The following is a 15,828-nucleotide window of genomic DNA, read 5'->3' as shown; positions in this document are numbered from 1 at the left end:
ATAGGCAGATTGACGAAGTACACTGCTGAGGGGAGCAGCGGGCGGGTCAGGAGAGGTCTGCCACGCCATGTGGTCACCTCCGGAGCAGGCCGGGATCGAGCTCATGCGGAAGTGGCTTTAGCTTCTTAGTGTAGTGCTTTAACCCGCTGCGCCACCAGGGAGGGCCATATATCACTACTAGTATTTCTTTAATGTCTTAAATTATTAAACTTATTAATCTTTCCCATTATAACAGATTGTCATAATGGCTAAGTGTTTAGATTCTGAGGCTTTATTGCCTGGGTTTGTATCTTTAGCACTGTTATTCTATCATCTCTTCAGTGGAAACAATTATCAGAGGTGATGCTTTCAAACTTTATTTAAGTAAACAAACGCAAAGCAAGTTCACTTACCCTGTGCCTGTAGGAAATTTGAAATGTCCCCCTCTGTTTGAGCCAACGCAATTGTAAGAAAAGCGACATCAACTTGTTACTTGCAACACGTCCAATTATCTGTTGTGATAAGTGAAACTGCATTTCTGTGCAGTTTTTTATTTTTGCTAAGTAAAATATTTTGGGATTTCTGGCCAATGTATGAGTCTGTCTTAAATTTGGATTATTGATGTAAAACTGTCCTCCAGGAAGATAAAAAATGTGTCAGTTGATAAGAATACCCATTTTTCTCTATATAACTTTGCTTATGGTTTTGGGAGGTAGTGATGTTTTCAGTATTACTATTGCTTAAACAGTCATTCTTCTGCTGTAATATTTTTTCAGTGTCTAGAGAATGCTTTGAAAGTCTTTCATACTTCAGGATTATAAGCATATTACTTAAAATTTCCTGGGGCTGTAGGGTTTTTTTTCTCTATGAGTTAGTATCTTTAAGCTTGGTTTAAAAAAGATAAGCAGAGGGTCCTTAAGTATTACTCATACTTTCTGTACAAAACTTTATGGTACTTAAGGTGACTCTTTAGATAGTCTTTGCCTAGTTGAAAACTGTGTTCTGTTATGTTTTGCTTTGCTATGGCTTCAACAGTTTTCAGTCTTTCAAGACCTTAGGTATGTGCAGAACTTATCAGGTCTTCTCAAATAAACAGCAGTACTTTGCTTATTCAGATGATAAACTTAAAGGTAAACTACAGAGATAAAAATTAGTAATTCTATATAATAATACCTCAGATTTTCTCTCTGTTCTTTGCATTTGTGGTCTGTTATTTTATTATGTAAGTGTAATGGCTGATGACGCTGTTAGTAATGTAAGGAATCTAAATGAGATAAGTAAATCTCTTTTAAAGTAGCAGTGAAATTCTGGATTTTTCTTTCTAATTATAAGTATTTCACAGGTTCCGGTAAAATTTGAGCACAAAACAAATGATTAAAAGTCAAAATTTTGTATAATTTTTTATTATTGCTGTAGCCACATTGTCCTCTTAACTATACTTCAGGAGATCTTGAAGTTCAGTCCTTAGTGGAGTTGGTTTTATGTTTATAAAGAAAAAGTTGTTAAAGTGAATATTATCTAAAATCTTTGTACTGCCCCATTAAGAAAACTTTATTTTCTCTAAAAACAAAATGATCAAAGATATTTATTAAAAGTAGTAAATTGAGGGCCCTCCCTGGTGGCACAGCGGGTTAAAGCACTGCACTACGAAGCTAAAGCCACTTCCCCATGAGTTCAATTCCCGCCTGCCCCGGAGGAGATCCACATGGCGTGGCAGACCTCTCCTGACCCGCCCGCTGCTCCCCTCAGCAGTGTACTTCGTTGATCTGCCTGTTCTGTTCCCCACTCTGTCTCTGGTGAAGTCTCTCACCGCCCCTGAGCCTCTGGCCTGTACCCCAGTTCTGTATGTACAAATAAATAAATCTTTAAAAAAAAAAAAGTAGTAAATTGCTTTTTATTAAAGTACACATATTATTTGTGTGTCAAATAATACACTTGAATCAAAGACCTTAGTTTTAAACTACTATCATAGTTGGAGGTGTTTTTTTAAACTTAATTTCTAAAAATTTTACTAAGATGTTATCATGGATTTTACTATCATCATGCTGTTCACTGTATATCAGCTCCTTATACTGTAGTCATAAGTCTTAAGCAGTTAAGTATAAATACATTTAGTGGTCCATATAGTCCCAGACACACAATAGGCATTTGATAAATCAATTGAATTTGAATTGTTACATTTTATAAATGTGTTACATAGAAATTGAAAAATTTGTACTTTAAAGAAAGCATTTAAATCATGTTTTGAAAATGTTTTCAAGATTATCTGATCTGTATAAGTCAACTAACATAATTAGTTTTGAATATTTGCTCCAAGCATGACTTTTGTGTAAAAGTCAGCAGATCTTTGCCACTTGTGTGAAGTGGCTATTTAACCATGAAATAAACTATTTTTATTGCCATTGCCTTGTGGATGTGTTCGTTCTGGCAGTGTCGTCCATATTTGGTGGCTGTGCATGGAGAGCCAGGTGGTGCTGAAAAGCATCGCACAGTGAAGCGTGGTTACATCTAGGTTCAGCATTTGTCATCCCTTCCTGCTGAAGGGCAGAGTAAAATCTGTTTTTCCATATGTTTATGCTTATTTTTTGCCTGCAGTGTTGTCCAGATGGTCTTATGAACATTGTTTACTTTAGGATGCCATCCCAGGTGTTTTGAAATCGGATGGGTAAATGTGGTACACAGATACATAAATGATCTGCATGTTAATGTTTTTAAAGTGCTATTTGTTCTTGTATGATTAAAATATTTATTTCTGGGAGAATTATTCCAGGTGAAGTGCATATACACTTTTTTTTACTTAATAGTAAAGACAATCTATTTAGTTTGTTCCTCAACCACTTTTTCTTGTCAATAAGGTCAAACTCTATGGTAACCTTCATTGAGAATGTTAACTGAAGGAAATGCTTAAGATTTGCATATATCAGATCTACAAAATGATATTTTATAAGCATCGATAAAATGACAGTGGATTTATAATCAAAAGATAGTCATTGTAATCTTGGGCAAATCAGTTATTGTTCTGGGACTGAATTTTATGAATGTAAAATTAGAGTAACCCACTTATTAAAAAAATGGAGCAGTGCTTGGTTTAAATTATCCTTTTTTCTTAAATGTCTTAAAAATCATCATGAAACCATGAAGTGGCAACAGCTATGACTAGAGCCTGAAACCTCCCTATTCTGGGCTCTAATTGGCACCTCAGATATAATTAAGTGGTGGCTCTCATATGCAAACCAAACAGATGCTTATCCAGTTTCTCGGTGTATAGTGCTTCTTAAAGACTTACAGGCTTTTTTATTTGCTTTTACATTCTAGTTACATATTTGAAACTTGATTGTCTTTCCTGATTTTCCTTTTCTCTGTTCCTGGACTCTGCATTTCAGTGATCTGCTCCATTAATTATGCCAGCCTTTGTCCCCAAGCTCTGTCATGGGGTTTATTTCTTATCACTTGTTTTCATAGCTGAAGGACAGTAGAAGAGTTCTATCTTGCAAGTCCTTTTCTGCATTGACTCAGAATTCTGGGGTTATTAATTGAAAATTATTCTCTAGTAGCTAGACAACAGACATCCAAAACAGTCAACAAGCTTTAAAGAATAAAGCAAATAGAAATAAAGGGGATAAACAGGTAATTGGGTTTATGAAAAAATATTGCCTCAAAGAATAAAAGTTAGACAGATTTGGAAGAAAAATATTTTCCATATAATTTATTTGTTTAATGAAAAAAGGAGAAAACCCAAGAAACTACCAGTTCATTTTCCTTATATGATATGTTTCCACATGCTATGAAAAGCCAAGAAATCACAAAAATCACAAAACCACTATAAAAAGCAAAATGTATACTAATGATTTAGAAAAATCTAATTATAAATAAGAGATAAGCGAGGAAAACATAAAAGTACCAGAAATGAATAAAAAGAAAAAAAATGGAAGCAGATAAACAATGGGCATAAAGGACAGATCCTGAGGGTATGGATTTTGTTACAAATAACATTATTTTTGGGTCTTTCTGGGCTGTTTTGCAGACACACAGTGCTTACCATGCCAGGTACTTAGCAAATAGAAGCTAGTTTTTGTCTTTATGAAAATCCCATGTTAGTAGCTCTACTTGATTCTAAGAATCAGCATTTTCTTCAAGGATTCTTTATTTCTTTTATTGAAAAATGATATTTAGAAACCAAGATCTGGATCTTTTCTACTTTTAAGAAGTTTATTCTTTTATATTTTATTCATTAGAAATTTACTCTGTAAGGGAAATACAAATTAAAACCACAATGAGATACCATCTCACACCAGTGAGAATGACACATATTAAAACAAGTAGCAACAACAAATGTTGGCAAGGATGTGGAGAAAAAGGAACTCTCCTACACTGCTGGTGGGAATACAAACTGGTACAACCACTATGGAAAACTGTTTGGAGGTTTCATATGATCCAGCAATCCCACTACTAGGTATCTACCCAAAGGACACAACAACATCCATTCAGAAGGACACCTGCACCCCCATGTTTATTGCTGCACTATTTACAATATGGAAGACATGTAATCAACCCAAATGCCCAAAAACAGATGTCTGGATTAAAAAGATATACATATACACAGTGGACTATTACTCAGCAAAGATAAACTCATGGCTTTTGCAGCAACATGGATGGAGCTGGAAGGGATCATGCTTAGTGAAATAAGCCAGAAAGAAAGAAAGATACCGGATGGTTTCACTCATAGCAGGATCAGGGAGGGGGGGGGGGAAGAGAAGCAAATGTAATTAAGTAAAAATGAGAACAACAAACAAATAAAAACCAGAGACATGGTATGGGGAAAAAGGGGATAGGATAAAAATGGGTGGGAAAAGGGCATGGGACAATTCACACCATGTGTGAATTGGTGGTGGGAACCCATGGGGATTATAATTGAGATAAAAATGAAGAATGATGTAAAAATAAATAAGGGAAAAAGAAAAAAGGAAATTTATTCTGGAATGTGATGTCCAGCACTTGCATGTTTAAATTAATTATAATTGTATTTGCAGTGAGGTACAAAGTCAGAGGCATTTGTTTATATTCTTGCCAGTCAGGGACACTGATTCAGGTGGAAATATTTAATTTTAGACTACATATATTTAATTTTCATACCAGCTATATGTTCTTTAACTTAGATGCAGTTTCTCGAATCATAAAACTTTGTGAAGAAAAATGTGAACTAGGTGAAAAAAAGAAGGGAAAAAAAGGCAGCAGTGTAACAACTGTGAAAGGAATTACAAATTTGGGAAATACTTGCTTTTTTAATGCGGTCTTACAGGTAAGAACACTCAGTAAGCTTTGTAAAATGTAAAAAATTATTTAAAATGTTTTTCTAGACATTTCTCTTACCTTTTTTTTTCTTCATTATATATATACATTTACTCTCTTGTTCCACAGTGCTTCTGAGACGTCTTCCTTGTATTTTACCATAGCTAGATCAGCAGTTGTGATGTTTATTAAATACAAGATGTACTCAATTAAATTTTTAAATGCTTAAATTTTTCTACTATCCTAGATGACATTTGAAACTTTAAGAGAGTTTTTATCCTATAAAATCAGGTGCGTCTTTGTTTTCTTTTAGAACTTGGCACAGTCTTACATTCTTACTGAACTGATTAATGAGATCAAAGAAAATGGGACAAAATTCAAGATCTTTCCTTCTTCAGATTGTCAGTTGGTAAGAAATGTAACTACCTGACTAATATCTCTTTTCTGATGTACCACTGATGTTGCTAGGAGCTGTCATTCTTTTTTTCCTAGTTTACATAAGTAGAGCATTTTTATTCTTTAAAGCTACATTTAATTTTAATAGTGTGTGAAGATTTTCAGGGACCTACTCCTAGGATTAAAAAAAAAAGATTATATATACAGAAACTGGGATGCAGGCCAGAGGTGCAGGGGAGTGAGAAGATTCACCAGAGTGGGGACCAGGACAGGGAGATCAACTGAAATACACTGCTGAGGGAAGCTGTGGGTGAGACAGGAGAGGTCTGCCATGCCATGTGGGTCACCTCCCTGGGTAGGGAATGAAATGCTATAGTGCCTGTGATGATTTTAACCTGTTGTGCCACCAGGGAAGGCCCAGCCCCTTAAAGTTTTTATGGTAGATCCCAGTGCCCTTTACTAAATGGAAATTAATATTTAGTTATTGGAAAACATTTCTGTTAAATGTGATTGGATATTAAGTTTAAGTATTTCACATGTGGCGCTATATCTCAAGGTTGCTGTCTGGCAATTAGGTATTATAGTGGAACTCTTTAGTTTGATGTCACAGAATTTTAGCATATAGAGTTGACCTGAGCTGTAGAACAAACAGTATGTAGATCATTGTTTTTTTGAATCACCAGTTTAACTTTGTAATCTGCATGATATTTTTTTTTTCTTTATTGTGACTTGAACCTTGGTAACATGTTGAATAGAAGTAATGATAGCAGATCTCTTTGTATTAATTCCAAAAGCAGAGGAGAGACAATCTTCCACTATTTTTAAGAATGAACTTAACCACAGGTTTTCATAGGTGTTCGTTTTAAAGTGGAAGACTTTCCCTTCTATTTCTAGTATTCTGAGAGATTTATCATAAATGGATGTTGAATTTTGTCAAATACTATTCCTACAACTATTGACATTCTCAGATTTTTCTTTATTCTCTGTTAACATGGTAAATTACATTGACTATTTTCAAATGTTAATGTTATTGTGTATTACTGGAACAAACTCCACTTAGTTGTGATATATTCTTATTTGTTGGAATGAATTTGTTGATATCTATATGCATATCAGCAGTACGCTTACTTTTTAAACTATTAAAGTGTACATACAGAGAAGTGCGCATCATAAGTTTTCACAAATTGAACTGAAACTAACACTTTACTCAAGAAATAACATAATCAGTATCTAGAGGCGCCCTTCAGGATCCCTTTCAGCCATTACCTCCCTGTCCCACAAGGACAGATAGATACTAATCTGGCTCTAACAAGACAGATGGGTTTTGCCTTTTCTAGTCTATGTAAATGAAATCATACAATCTGCCCTCTTTCATTTGGCTTTTTCCTGTCAAGAGGTTCATCCATATTGCATTCTCACCTGCAGACTTACTTTTGTTTTGAAGGTTTAAGGATACTTTTTAAAACTAAGATCATTCCTTTATTTAATTTGGAAGGTTTCCTAACTTTGTTTAAAAACATTTTAGTTGGGAGTGACTGGGTTTTTAAACTGCTTTTGACCTTGAGGTACTTTTAAATTCAGTTAGCTTTTCAAAAAACACTTTTGACATTTGTAAGATAGGGGAAATTATAGTCTGTCCTTTCTAAGTATTCTAAGTATTTCATTTTTAAGTATAGTTTTTATGGTATATATATGTTACATGAAAAAGACAGTAGATTAGAAAATTGTGTTACAACACAATATTTGCTAATGTCCCAAGGTAATTCTAGAATCTGCTTTTTACTCATTGTCTGTAAGGAAGAGAGGGCTACTGGTGAAAGTAACGTTTTAGAAAGCAACACTTGGTGTGGAAAATATGTTAGAATAAAGTGCATTGATCCTTCACAGAATTTTAGCTTTTTTGGTTAAATTTTCTCACCTTCAACAGAAGGAGATGGTATATCAATCTTGAGACATAATCTCACATTGTTTATTAGTAAAGTACTTGGGGAGTGTATGGTGTAGGGTTTTTGCTAGTAAATAGTATTTATTTATTTACTTATTTGTTTTTAAAGATTTGTTTATTTATGCATACAGAACTGGGGTACAGGCCAGAGGTGCAAGGGCAGTGAGTGGATTCACCAGAGACAGAATGGGGAGTAGAACAGGCTTACCAATGAAATACACTGTTGAGGGAGCAGCAGGTGGATCAGGAGAGGCGCCATGTGGTCACCTCCCGGGTGGGGATCGAACTCATACTGAAGTGGCTTTAGCTTCTTAGTGCTGTGCTTTAACCCACTGTGCCACCAGAGAGGGCCCATAAATAGTATTTATAATTATTTGTGAAGATGTGCAATATCAAGTAGATGAGTAACTTTACCTTTGGAGAACACATTTAGAAAAGAGTTATAAGCAAGTAAATAATGGTGATTTCATCCTAAGACATAGTTTAGAAAAAGGACAGAAAATGAGAATACCTGTGTTTTCAAGATAAGAAATGTAATTCAGTTTTCCTTTTTTCAGTTTATAAATTAGGGGATTAAATTGGTTAATATACTTGAAGCAATAATGTATAGCTCTTAGATGTTTAATGTTTTATTTCTGACTTTGAGTTGATCTTCTTTTTAAAGGACCCTCTAGTGGTGGAACTTGCAAGCCCCGGACCTTTGACTTCAGCCTTGTTTCTGTTTCTTCAAAGCATGAAGGAGACTGAAAAGGGGCCACTTTCTCCTAAAGTCCTTTTTAACCAGCTTTGTCAGAAGTGGGTACATTTACATTCTTAATCCAAAGAATCATGAGTTACAAAATATTAAAATACTCATTGTTATGTTATTTAATATTAATAATGCAATTATTATTCAGTAATACTTTAATAGTTTTACTAGCATTGTTTTTGTTGCCTAGACTATCAGGGGAAGGGACTAACATTTGTTTAGTTGCAGGTCTGTGCGCTATGTGAATTATATTTCATAATGCTCTGAAGAAGGAATTGTTTATCTGAATTTTATATATAAGGAAACTAAGGTTTAAAGAGATAAGTAGTTTTCCTGTTTTTCTAGTAACAAAACCAGGACCTGAATACAGGTTTATACTGACTCAGAAGCCCAGGTGTAATAATACCACAAAGTAAGCAAATCATAGAAGTGTAAAATCTAAAAGGTGCTGCAAAAGATCACTTAACCTAACGTCCTTATTTTTAAAGATGAGCTTGAGGCAAATCAAGTGAAAGTGAATTTCTCTAGATATTTCAACAAAATCCTTATGCGCCTAGAAATAAATACATTCCACATTCCATAAGTGACCCGACTTAGTCCTTCATCTAGAAATTTACGCTTACTTTGTGTCAGGTACTTGCAAGGACCCACAGATCTGCATTGTGTAATGTATTAAATACATTATACAGATCCAGACGTGGATCACATAATAGTCTAGTTTACACTTAATAAGTAGAAACAAATACTTTAGAGGTGAACTTGCATTTTTGTATATATACAGGCTTTGACATTTTTAGTTCCAGCTAGTTATTTGTACATAGTATTTTATTTCACTTCATTTTATTTTACTCATAACACTGTTAATTTCTTGTTTCAGATTTTATTGTGTGAAGAACCTTTAACATGAAATATACTTTCTAAAATTTTTAATTGCATAATATATTAGTTTAATATTGTTAAATAGCTCACTAGAGCTTATTCATTTTGCATGGCTGAAATTCTGTTTCTTGATTGCTGTTCCCCTATTGCCTTTCCCACAGCCCCTGCCAACCACCATCCTGTTCTTTGATTCTAAAATTCGACTGTTTTAGATTTTGTTTTTTAAAGATTTATTTATTTGTACATACAGAACTGGGGTACAGGCCAAAGGCGCAGGTGCGGTGACAGGATTCATCAGAGACAGAGCAGGGAGCAGAACAGGCAGACTCATGAAGTACACTGCTGAGGGGAGCAGCGGGCAGGTCAGGAGAGGTCTGCCTCGCCATGTGGTTACCTCCAGAGCAAGTGGCTCTGGCTTCTTAGTTCTGTGCTTTAACCCGCTGCACCTCCAGGGAGGGGCCCTGTTTTAGATTCTTATTAGTGGAATTATGCAGTATTTGTCTTTGATTGGCTGACTTATTTCATTGGTAGCATAATGTACCATGATGTGTTATGTTATATTATTAATGTTGAAAGGTTTTTTTTTTTTTTTTTTTTAAAGATTTATTTATTTGTTCACACAGAACTGGGGTACAGGCCAGAGGCTCAGGGGTGGCGAGAGGCCTCACCAGAGACAGAGCGGGGAGCAGAACAGGCAGATCTACGAAGTACACTGCTGAGGGGAGCAGCGGGCGGGCCAGGAGAGGTCCGCCACGCCATGTGGTCACCTCCGGGGCAGGCGGGAATCGAACTCATGCGGAAGCGGCTTTAGATTCTCAGTGCTGTGCTTTAACCCACTGCGCCACCAGGGAGGGCCTTAATGTTGAAAGGTTTTTAATATGAGATTGCATAATAATAATTGGCCAAACATTGAAATGTAAACATGTGTTTACATTTAAAGGGAGAAGGAATTTTGTTTATTCAGATTTTAAAGGTAGTCCAAAATAATAGAGGATTCATTATGTGCTTCATTTGGTTGGCAAATGCTGTTTTTTTTTATTTATTAAAAAGTTTATTTTTACATCATTTTGCACATTTTTTTTTTATCTCAATTGTAATCCCCACGGGTTTCCCATCACCAAATCACCCCTGTGCCACCACCATAGTCCCGTGCATTTCCCTCCCTTACACCCCCCCCCCCTTCAAATGCTGTTTTTTTTAAGCCTGAGAAACATACATTTCAGAGATAGGTGTTCCTCATAGAGTTAATTTAGGATATTATGTTTAGAAATTTGTTTCTGACTCTGTCAGAAATTACTTTGTTTTGTATCTTTTTCTGGTTTTATAAAAATTTATAAAATTTGAAAAATTATTAAGATATTTAGATAAAATTCAAACTACTGTTATTCTTTTCAGACATGTACACAATTATAACTTGCTTACTTGTTTAATATATTTCATATATATATTTCCATATTATTTGAATATAACTTGTTTGATTTTTTTAGCTGCATATGTGTGTATATGTGGGATATGCAACATGTATTTGTTTTTCTGCATGTCTTCTTTTACTTGGCACAATTTTTTTGAGATTCATCCATATAGTATATTTGTACTGATCAGTTTTTGAAAGTTAAAACAATTTCTTGAAATTTCTCTTATAGTAGTGATATCAGAACCTTTGACCACCTGTGATGAATGTTGAGAGCAAATTCTTCAATTTTCTTACCCTCCATAATTTTTTATAATGATTTGTTTTATAAATAGACTCACAAAACATTGCAAGAATAATACAGCTTTCCAATGTACCTTTCATCTTGCTTCTCCAAATTATAATCTTACATAATAACAGAGTATTATCACAACCAGGAAATTGACATTTTTCTAATACTCTCAACTCTGGTACAGATCTTACTTGGACTTCACCATTTTTTACACATACTCTTTCCTAAAAGGTGTAGAGATACTGTGGATTGATTCGGGTTCAGCGTTCTCTTTCATGCCCATGCTTCCTTTAACTCCTTTACATTGTTAGTTGATATTGATGTGCTGAGCTTTTGGGGTTGTTGTTAAAGATTACATGTTGAATACTTTCAATCACATATAATGTGTATAATTCATGATAGATACTCTGTGGCTTGTGTACCATTACGGAGTGCCAGCAAATTCTCAACATTGGCTGAAAATATGCGTACTACAGTATTTTGATTATGTCTTTAGTATTAGCTTTTAATTTGCTCACCCACATTTACTAATAAGCTATATATAGTTCAGAATTTTTGTATTTTTATGTTTTTATTTTCTTATTTCAGGTTGATTATTAACAGCTACAGGTCATTAATTTTTCTCTGTTCTCAATATATTTATGGTAATATCTTTGGGACAGTTCAGTGAAGTAAATTTGTTTCAATTGCTGATTTTTTAAATTAGATTTCTTTTATGTGTTTTATAATACTGGTTTATAGGCTCCTCTAGAGTAGACTGTCTCCTTTCCTTTCCCATTTTCTTTATCCCTCTTGTTTTCCTTGCCACTTTTTTCTCCCACCCTCCCTCCCATCACTCTCCTTTCTCATAGTGCCCTCCTCTCACTGCATACAAATTTAAATATTTAAGATAATCTTACCCTAACTCTTCAGACAGCAGGTCTCTAGACTGTGTCTGTGTAAATGTGGCAAGATTTGCCTGAGGACTTCCTTTCAGGCTCTTGGTAAGGTCACCCACCCCTTACGCCTGGCTTTGGTTTTCTTTACCTTTCAGAATGGAACTCTGTCAGGCCAGAATCCATCAGTTCTTTTTGTTTTTCCCCTCTCCCTACCACTTTGTGTTCTAATTTTGCTTTATGGATTTAATTTTATGTTGAACCCTACTTATGCCTTTTTTTGTTTTCTCTTTATATTTAATGTTTGGAGTAGAGATTTTTGGATCTTGAACAAACTGATTGTCTTCATCCCAAAGATAACACAGATCCTCTTGTTCTAAACAATTTTTTCTTGACAATTGATTACTGTTTTGAGTGTGCCCATATTTTTCCTCTTCAACAACTTAAAATTTTTTTAAGTTCTTTCCTATTTCCCAGGATAACAGCTTTACTAAGTAAGGTACATTTCTTGTTAATATTTAGTGTTCTCCATGTTTTGAATAGGGTGAATCTTTTCACTTATTTGGCAATTTCCCCCCTTTTTTTGGGAGATATTTTTAGTGTTAACTCAGTACCCATTGGTATCCTCCACTGGGGAGTCTGTAAATTAATCTGTAACCACCATGCAAGACCTGGGGGAGCCAAGATGTCATGGTTCATGGGTTCCCATGTGCTTACAGTGCAGTTGCAGGAGATGACTCAGATGCATGGTTCAATAACAGAGTGTATTTACAAAAGAGACAGGAGTTAGAAGAAAAGTATTAGAGGGAGGACCAGAGTCAATAGCAATGTCTGAAGATTGAAGGTCATGAAAGTCTGCCAAGGTTAAAGGTCTGAAAGATCTCTGAGAAGTGTCACCATGGCAGTCAGCAACAGCAGTCTGAAGGATGGCCCAGGCAGCCCTGGACACTGGACTTGTAGCACCAAAGGCAACAGTACCAAGGGTTGGTGCTGGGTATGGCAGAGGTGGGAAGCAGTGTCATAGCTTTGCTAGCCAATTAGGCCACCTGCAGCAGCTCTTTTCAGGACACAGCACAGAACTAGTGGCGCCATTCAGCAGGTGATGATGGAGGCAGAGTCGAGGTCAGGTCTGTGCGTACATAGTGTCAGAGGACAGGGTTCAGTGTGACAGCTCAGTAAAGGTCTTCCTGACAAATGTGCCTACCTCTCTTACTGCCTCTCCAAGCTCTTTTCAAGTCTCCAGCTCTCTTTTCCTTTCCAACTGATTGAAGCCTGGCATCTATCTGTACTCTCCAGGATGCCCACCTTTCAAAAAGCCTGATTGGTTTTTGTTTTGCTTTTTGCTTGCTTTATGCCCTTACAAACTATTTAAATAATTCCTATTATTTAAATAGCTGTGAAAATAGTGCTTGCCAATTTCTTTGAGGATTATGTGACTTAACATATATAAATCTACTAGCACTGTGCTTTGCATGTAGTAGCTGCATAATAAATGATAGTGATATTGTTCTTGGTGCACTTACAATGCCATCCTAATTAGAATAGTGGTCAGATTTTATTTTTCTGCTTAGTGCTGTAAATTGAGTATTTGGCTTTATTATTTCAAAGTTATTTCAAGTAATAATAATGTATTGTTGATGAATCATATTGTTCTTTTTTCTTTTCTTTAATTTTTAAATCATAGGGCCCCTGGATTTAAAAGTTTACAACAACAGGATAGTCAGGAACTTCTTCATTATCTGCTCGATGCAGTGAGGACTGAAGAAACAAAGGTAAGGTTTCTTTATATTTATCACATACACTCTTTAAGAAGAGGACACAAAATTGAAGGAGTTAATTCCTACCATAAATTTAATATATGGTTGAGAAATATTTTAATTCTATCCATTTGTATTGTTTGTTTTTTTCCTCCCCACCTTTAACACTTTCACAACCCTATTCTTCCTTTTGTTAGCTAATACATTTTGGTTATAAATATCAGAAATCAATTTAAACTAGCTATAAAAAGTACGGGAATCTAAAAATACAGTGCAGGAGATATAGCTGGTGTTGTGGAAACAGGAAAGTTCTTAAGAATTCAGAAAGCATTTTCATTTCCCTACTCCTGGCTCTGCAGATTTTCTTTTTTCATTTCCTTGCAGATGGAATTTTCTCTGAATGATAGCACTTGACTACCATAGTTTGCATATTGTCATTACACATATGTAAAAATGAAACTTGCCTTTTGTGAATCTCGGTTCTAAATGCCAAAGAGAGAAAGACATTTCATTTTTCCTTGTTGGATTAGAATCCAGTTGGATCAGTCACTTGTCAGTACTAGGATAGGATCCCCGGCTCTAGGAGCAGGGAACTTTTCTGCGAAAAGAAATGACTCATGAACTGGAGGGATGCCCTAGTGTTTATTGTAATCCGGTTTTTAATTGATTACTATTTTTTTAACTTTAATGTTAGGTTAGTTAAATTCAGTCTTCTGGTGGGGCTACACAAATAGAATTTTCAGAGAAATGCACAATATTAAAGATGTCAAATGCTCAGCACACACATTCTCCATTTCTCATCAGTAGCAGACATTGCTAATCATAAGTTCTGCTGAGTCTGGATTCAGCCATTGAATCTTTTCAGCATAGCTCTGTAGGTAGGCACAGTGTCTACCTACAATAGACAATTTTCAATATGTGAAATTCTGTTTTTTGGTCAAAGTGAATATATTCCAAAATCTTTGTTAATATAAGTAAAACCACCATGTTAAAATGTAGTACTCTTAGGCTACTACATTTATAATATGTAGTTACTGTATTATGCAGCAGGCGGACTCCTTTTATTTTTAATTTTTAAAAATTGTGCTTGTTTAAATTGTAGCATGGAAGTGTAAAGGACAGTTTCCAGTGAAGAGTTAGGTTTCTAATATTTTCTTTTTTTAAAACATTTTATTTATTTATACATACAGAACTGGGGTAGAGTCCAGAGGTACAGTAGTGGTGAGAGAATTCACCAGAGACAGAGTGGGGAACAGAACAGGTAGATCGACCAAATATACTGCTGAGGGGAGCAGCGGGCAGGTCAGGAGAGGTCTGCTGCGCCATGTGGGTCACCTCTGGGGCAGGGATCGAACTTGCACTGAAGCAGCTGTGGCCAGTTTTACACGGCTGTAGCCCAACCCACTGCGCCCCGAGGGCGGGCCCTCCACGTAAGGAGTTTATGAAAGAATAAATGAATGACTCTCTTCTGCTACCTGTCAGTGTATAGTGTATAATCCCATCCTTGATTGGCCGTTTCATTGACTTTCGTATTAACTCAGCATTTGAAGGTGTCACTTCTTTCTGCCATAGCTCTATTTTAACATTTTGATTATGAACCCTACTATATTTAGATTTGTATTTAAATCTATACATATATATTTAGATTTGTATCTTTATCTATTTATCTCTTAGATTATGGTCTTTTCAGGAATGATCCTATGCATTATCTGTGTAGCCCATGTGCCTTGCACATAGTGTTCAGTGAATATTTGTTGCCTAAGTTATCTGGGCATAACCTTAAGTAGGCAATTTCCGTTGAAAATTTGAATTGAATATAAAACAAAATAAATAGCTTCTTAAATTATAGTAAATAGTTTCTAGGTTTGCATCTAGAGATTTGCAGTTATTTTGACTATGTTATACTTTGAATAGTATTAACAGAATAATATTGTCTTATGTTGTATAATTTGTTTTTAAAGACCAGTTACGATTTATAATTAGCTAAATTTGGGAGACATTATAACAAGATTCCTAACCTAATATTTGATGACATTTTTACATATCGAAACTGTTAACTCAGAATGGAGAGTCAAACTCAAGTCATTCAGGCTGCCAAATAGATGAACTTTCTACTTCTAATTCTATACAGTACTGCTTATCAGAGTTTAGTTTTAATGCTTCTTCCATCGGTGATTAGTCTGTTGATGCTTTAAGTTTGCTGTATAAAATTTAACCATAATTTTGTCATTAATTGTAAAAGTGTTAAATATAATGA

The 15,828-nt window shown here is 35.2% G+C and overlaps 1 protein-coding gene across 2 annotated transcripts in view; it reads left to right on the top strand.

The window, feature by feature from the left end:
- USP45 (ubiquitin specific peptidase 45) overlaps window positions 1–15,828 on the top strand; it is a 52,755-nt gene that overhangs the window by 19,834 nt on the left and 17,093 nt on the right. For both annotated transcript variants that reach the window (XM_004673721.2, XM_012724273.1), the window contains exons 6-9: window positions 5,136–5,278; window positions 5,582–5,677; window positions 8,274–8,404; window positions 13,499–13,586. In XM_004673721.2, coding sequence (XP_004673778.1) covers window positions 5,136–5,278; window positions 5,582–5,677; window positions 8,274–8,404; window positions 13,499–13,586 — 458 coding nt within the window. The remainder of the gene's footprint in view (window positions 1–5,135; window positions 5,279–5,581; window positions 5,678–8,273; window positions 8,405–13,498; window positions 13,587–15,828) is intronic.

The sequence above is a fragment of the Condylura cristata genome, unplaced genomic scaffold, assembly GCF_000260355.1.
Source record: "Condylura cristata isolate star-nosed mole 26May11 unplaced genomic scaffold, ConCri1.0 scaffold00001, whole genome shotgun sequence".
Lineage (NCBI taxonomy): Eukaryota > Metazoa > Chordata > Mammalia > Eulipotyphla > Talpidae > Condylura > Condylura cristata.
The sequence above is the reverse complement of the archived record's forward strand: the minus strand, read 5'-3'. Positions and strand labels throughout refer to the sequence as shown.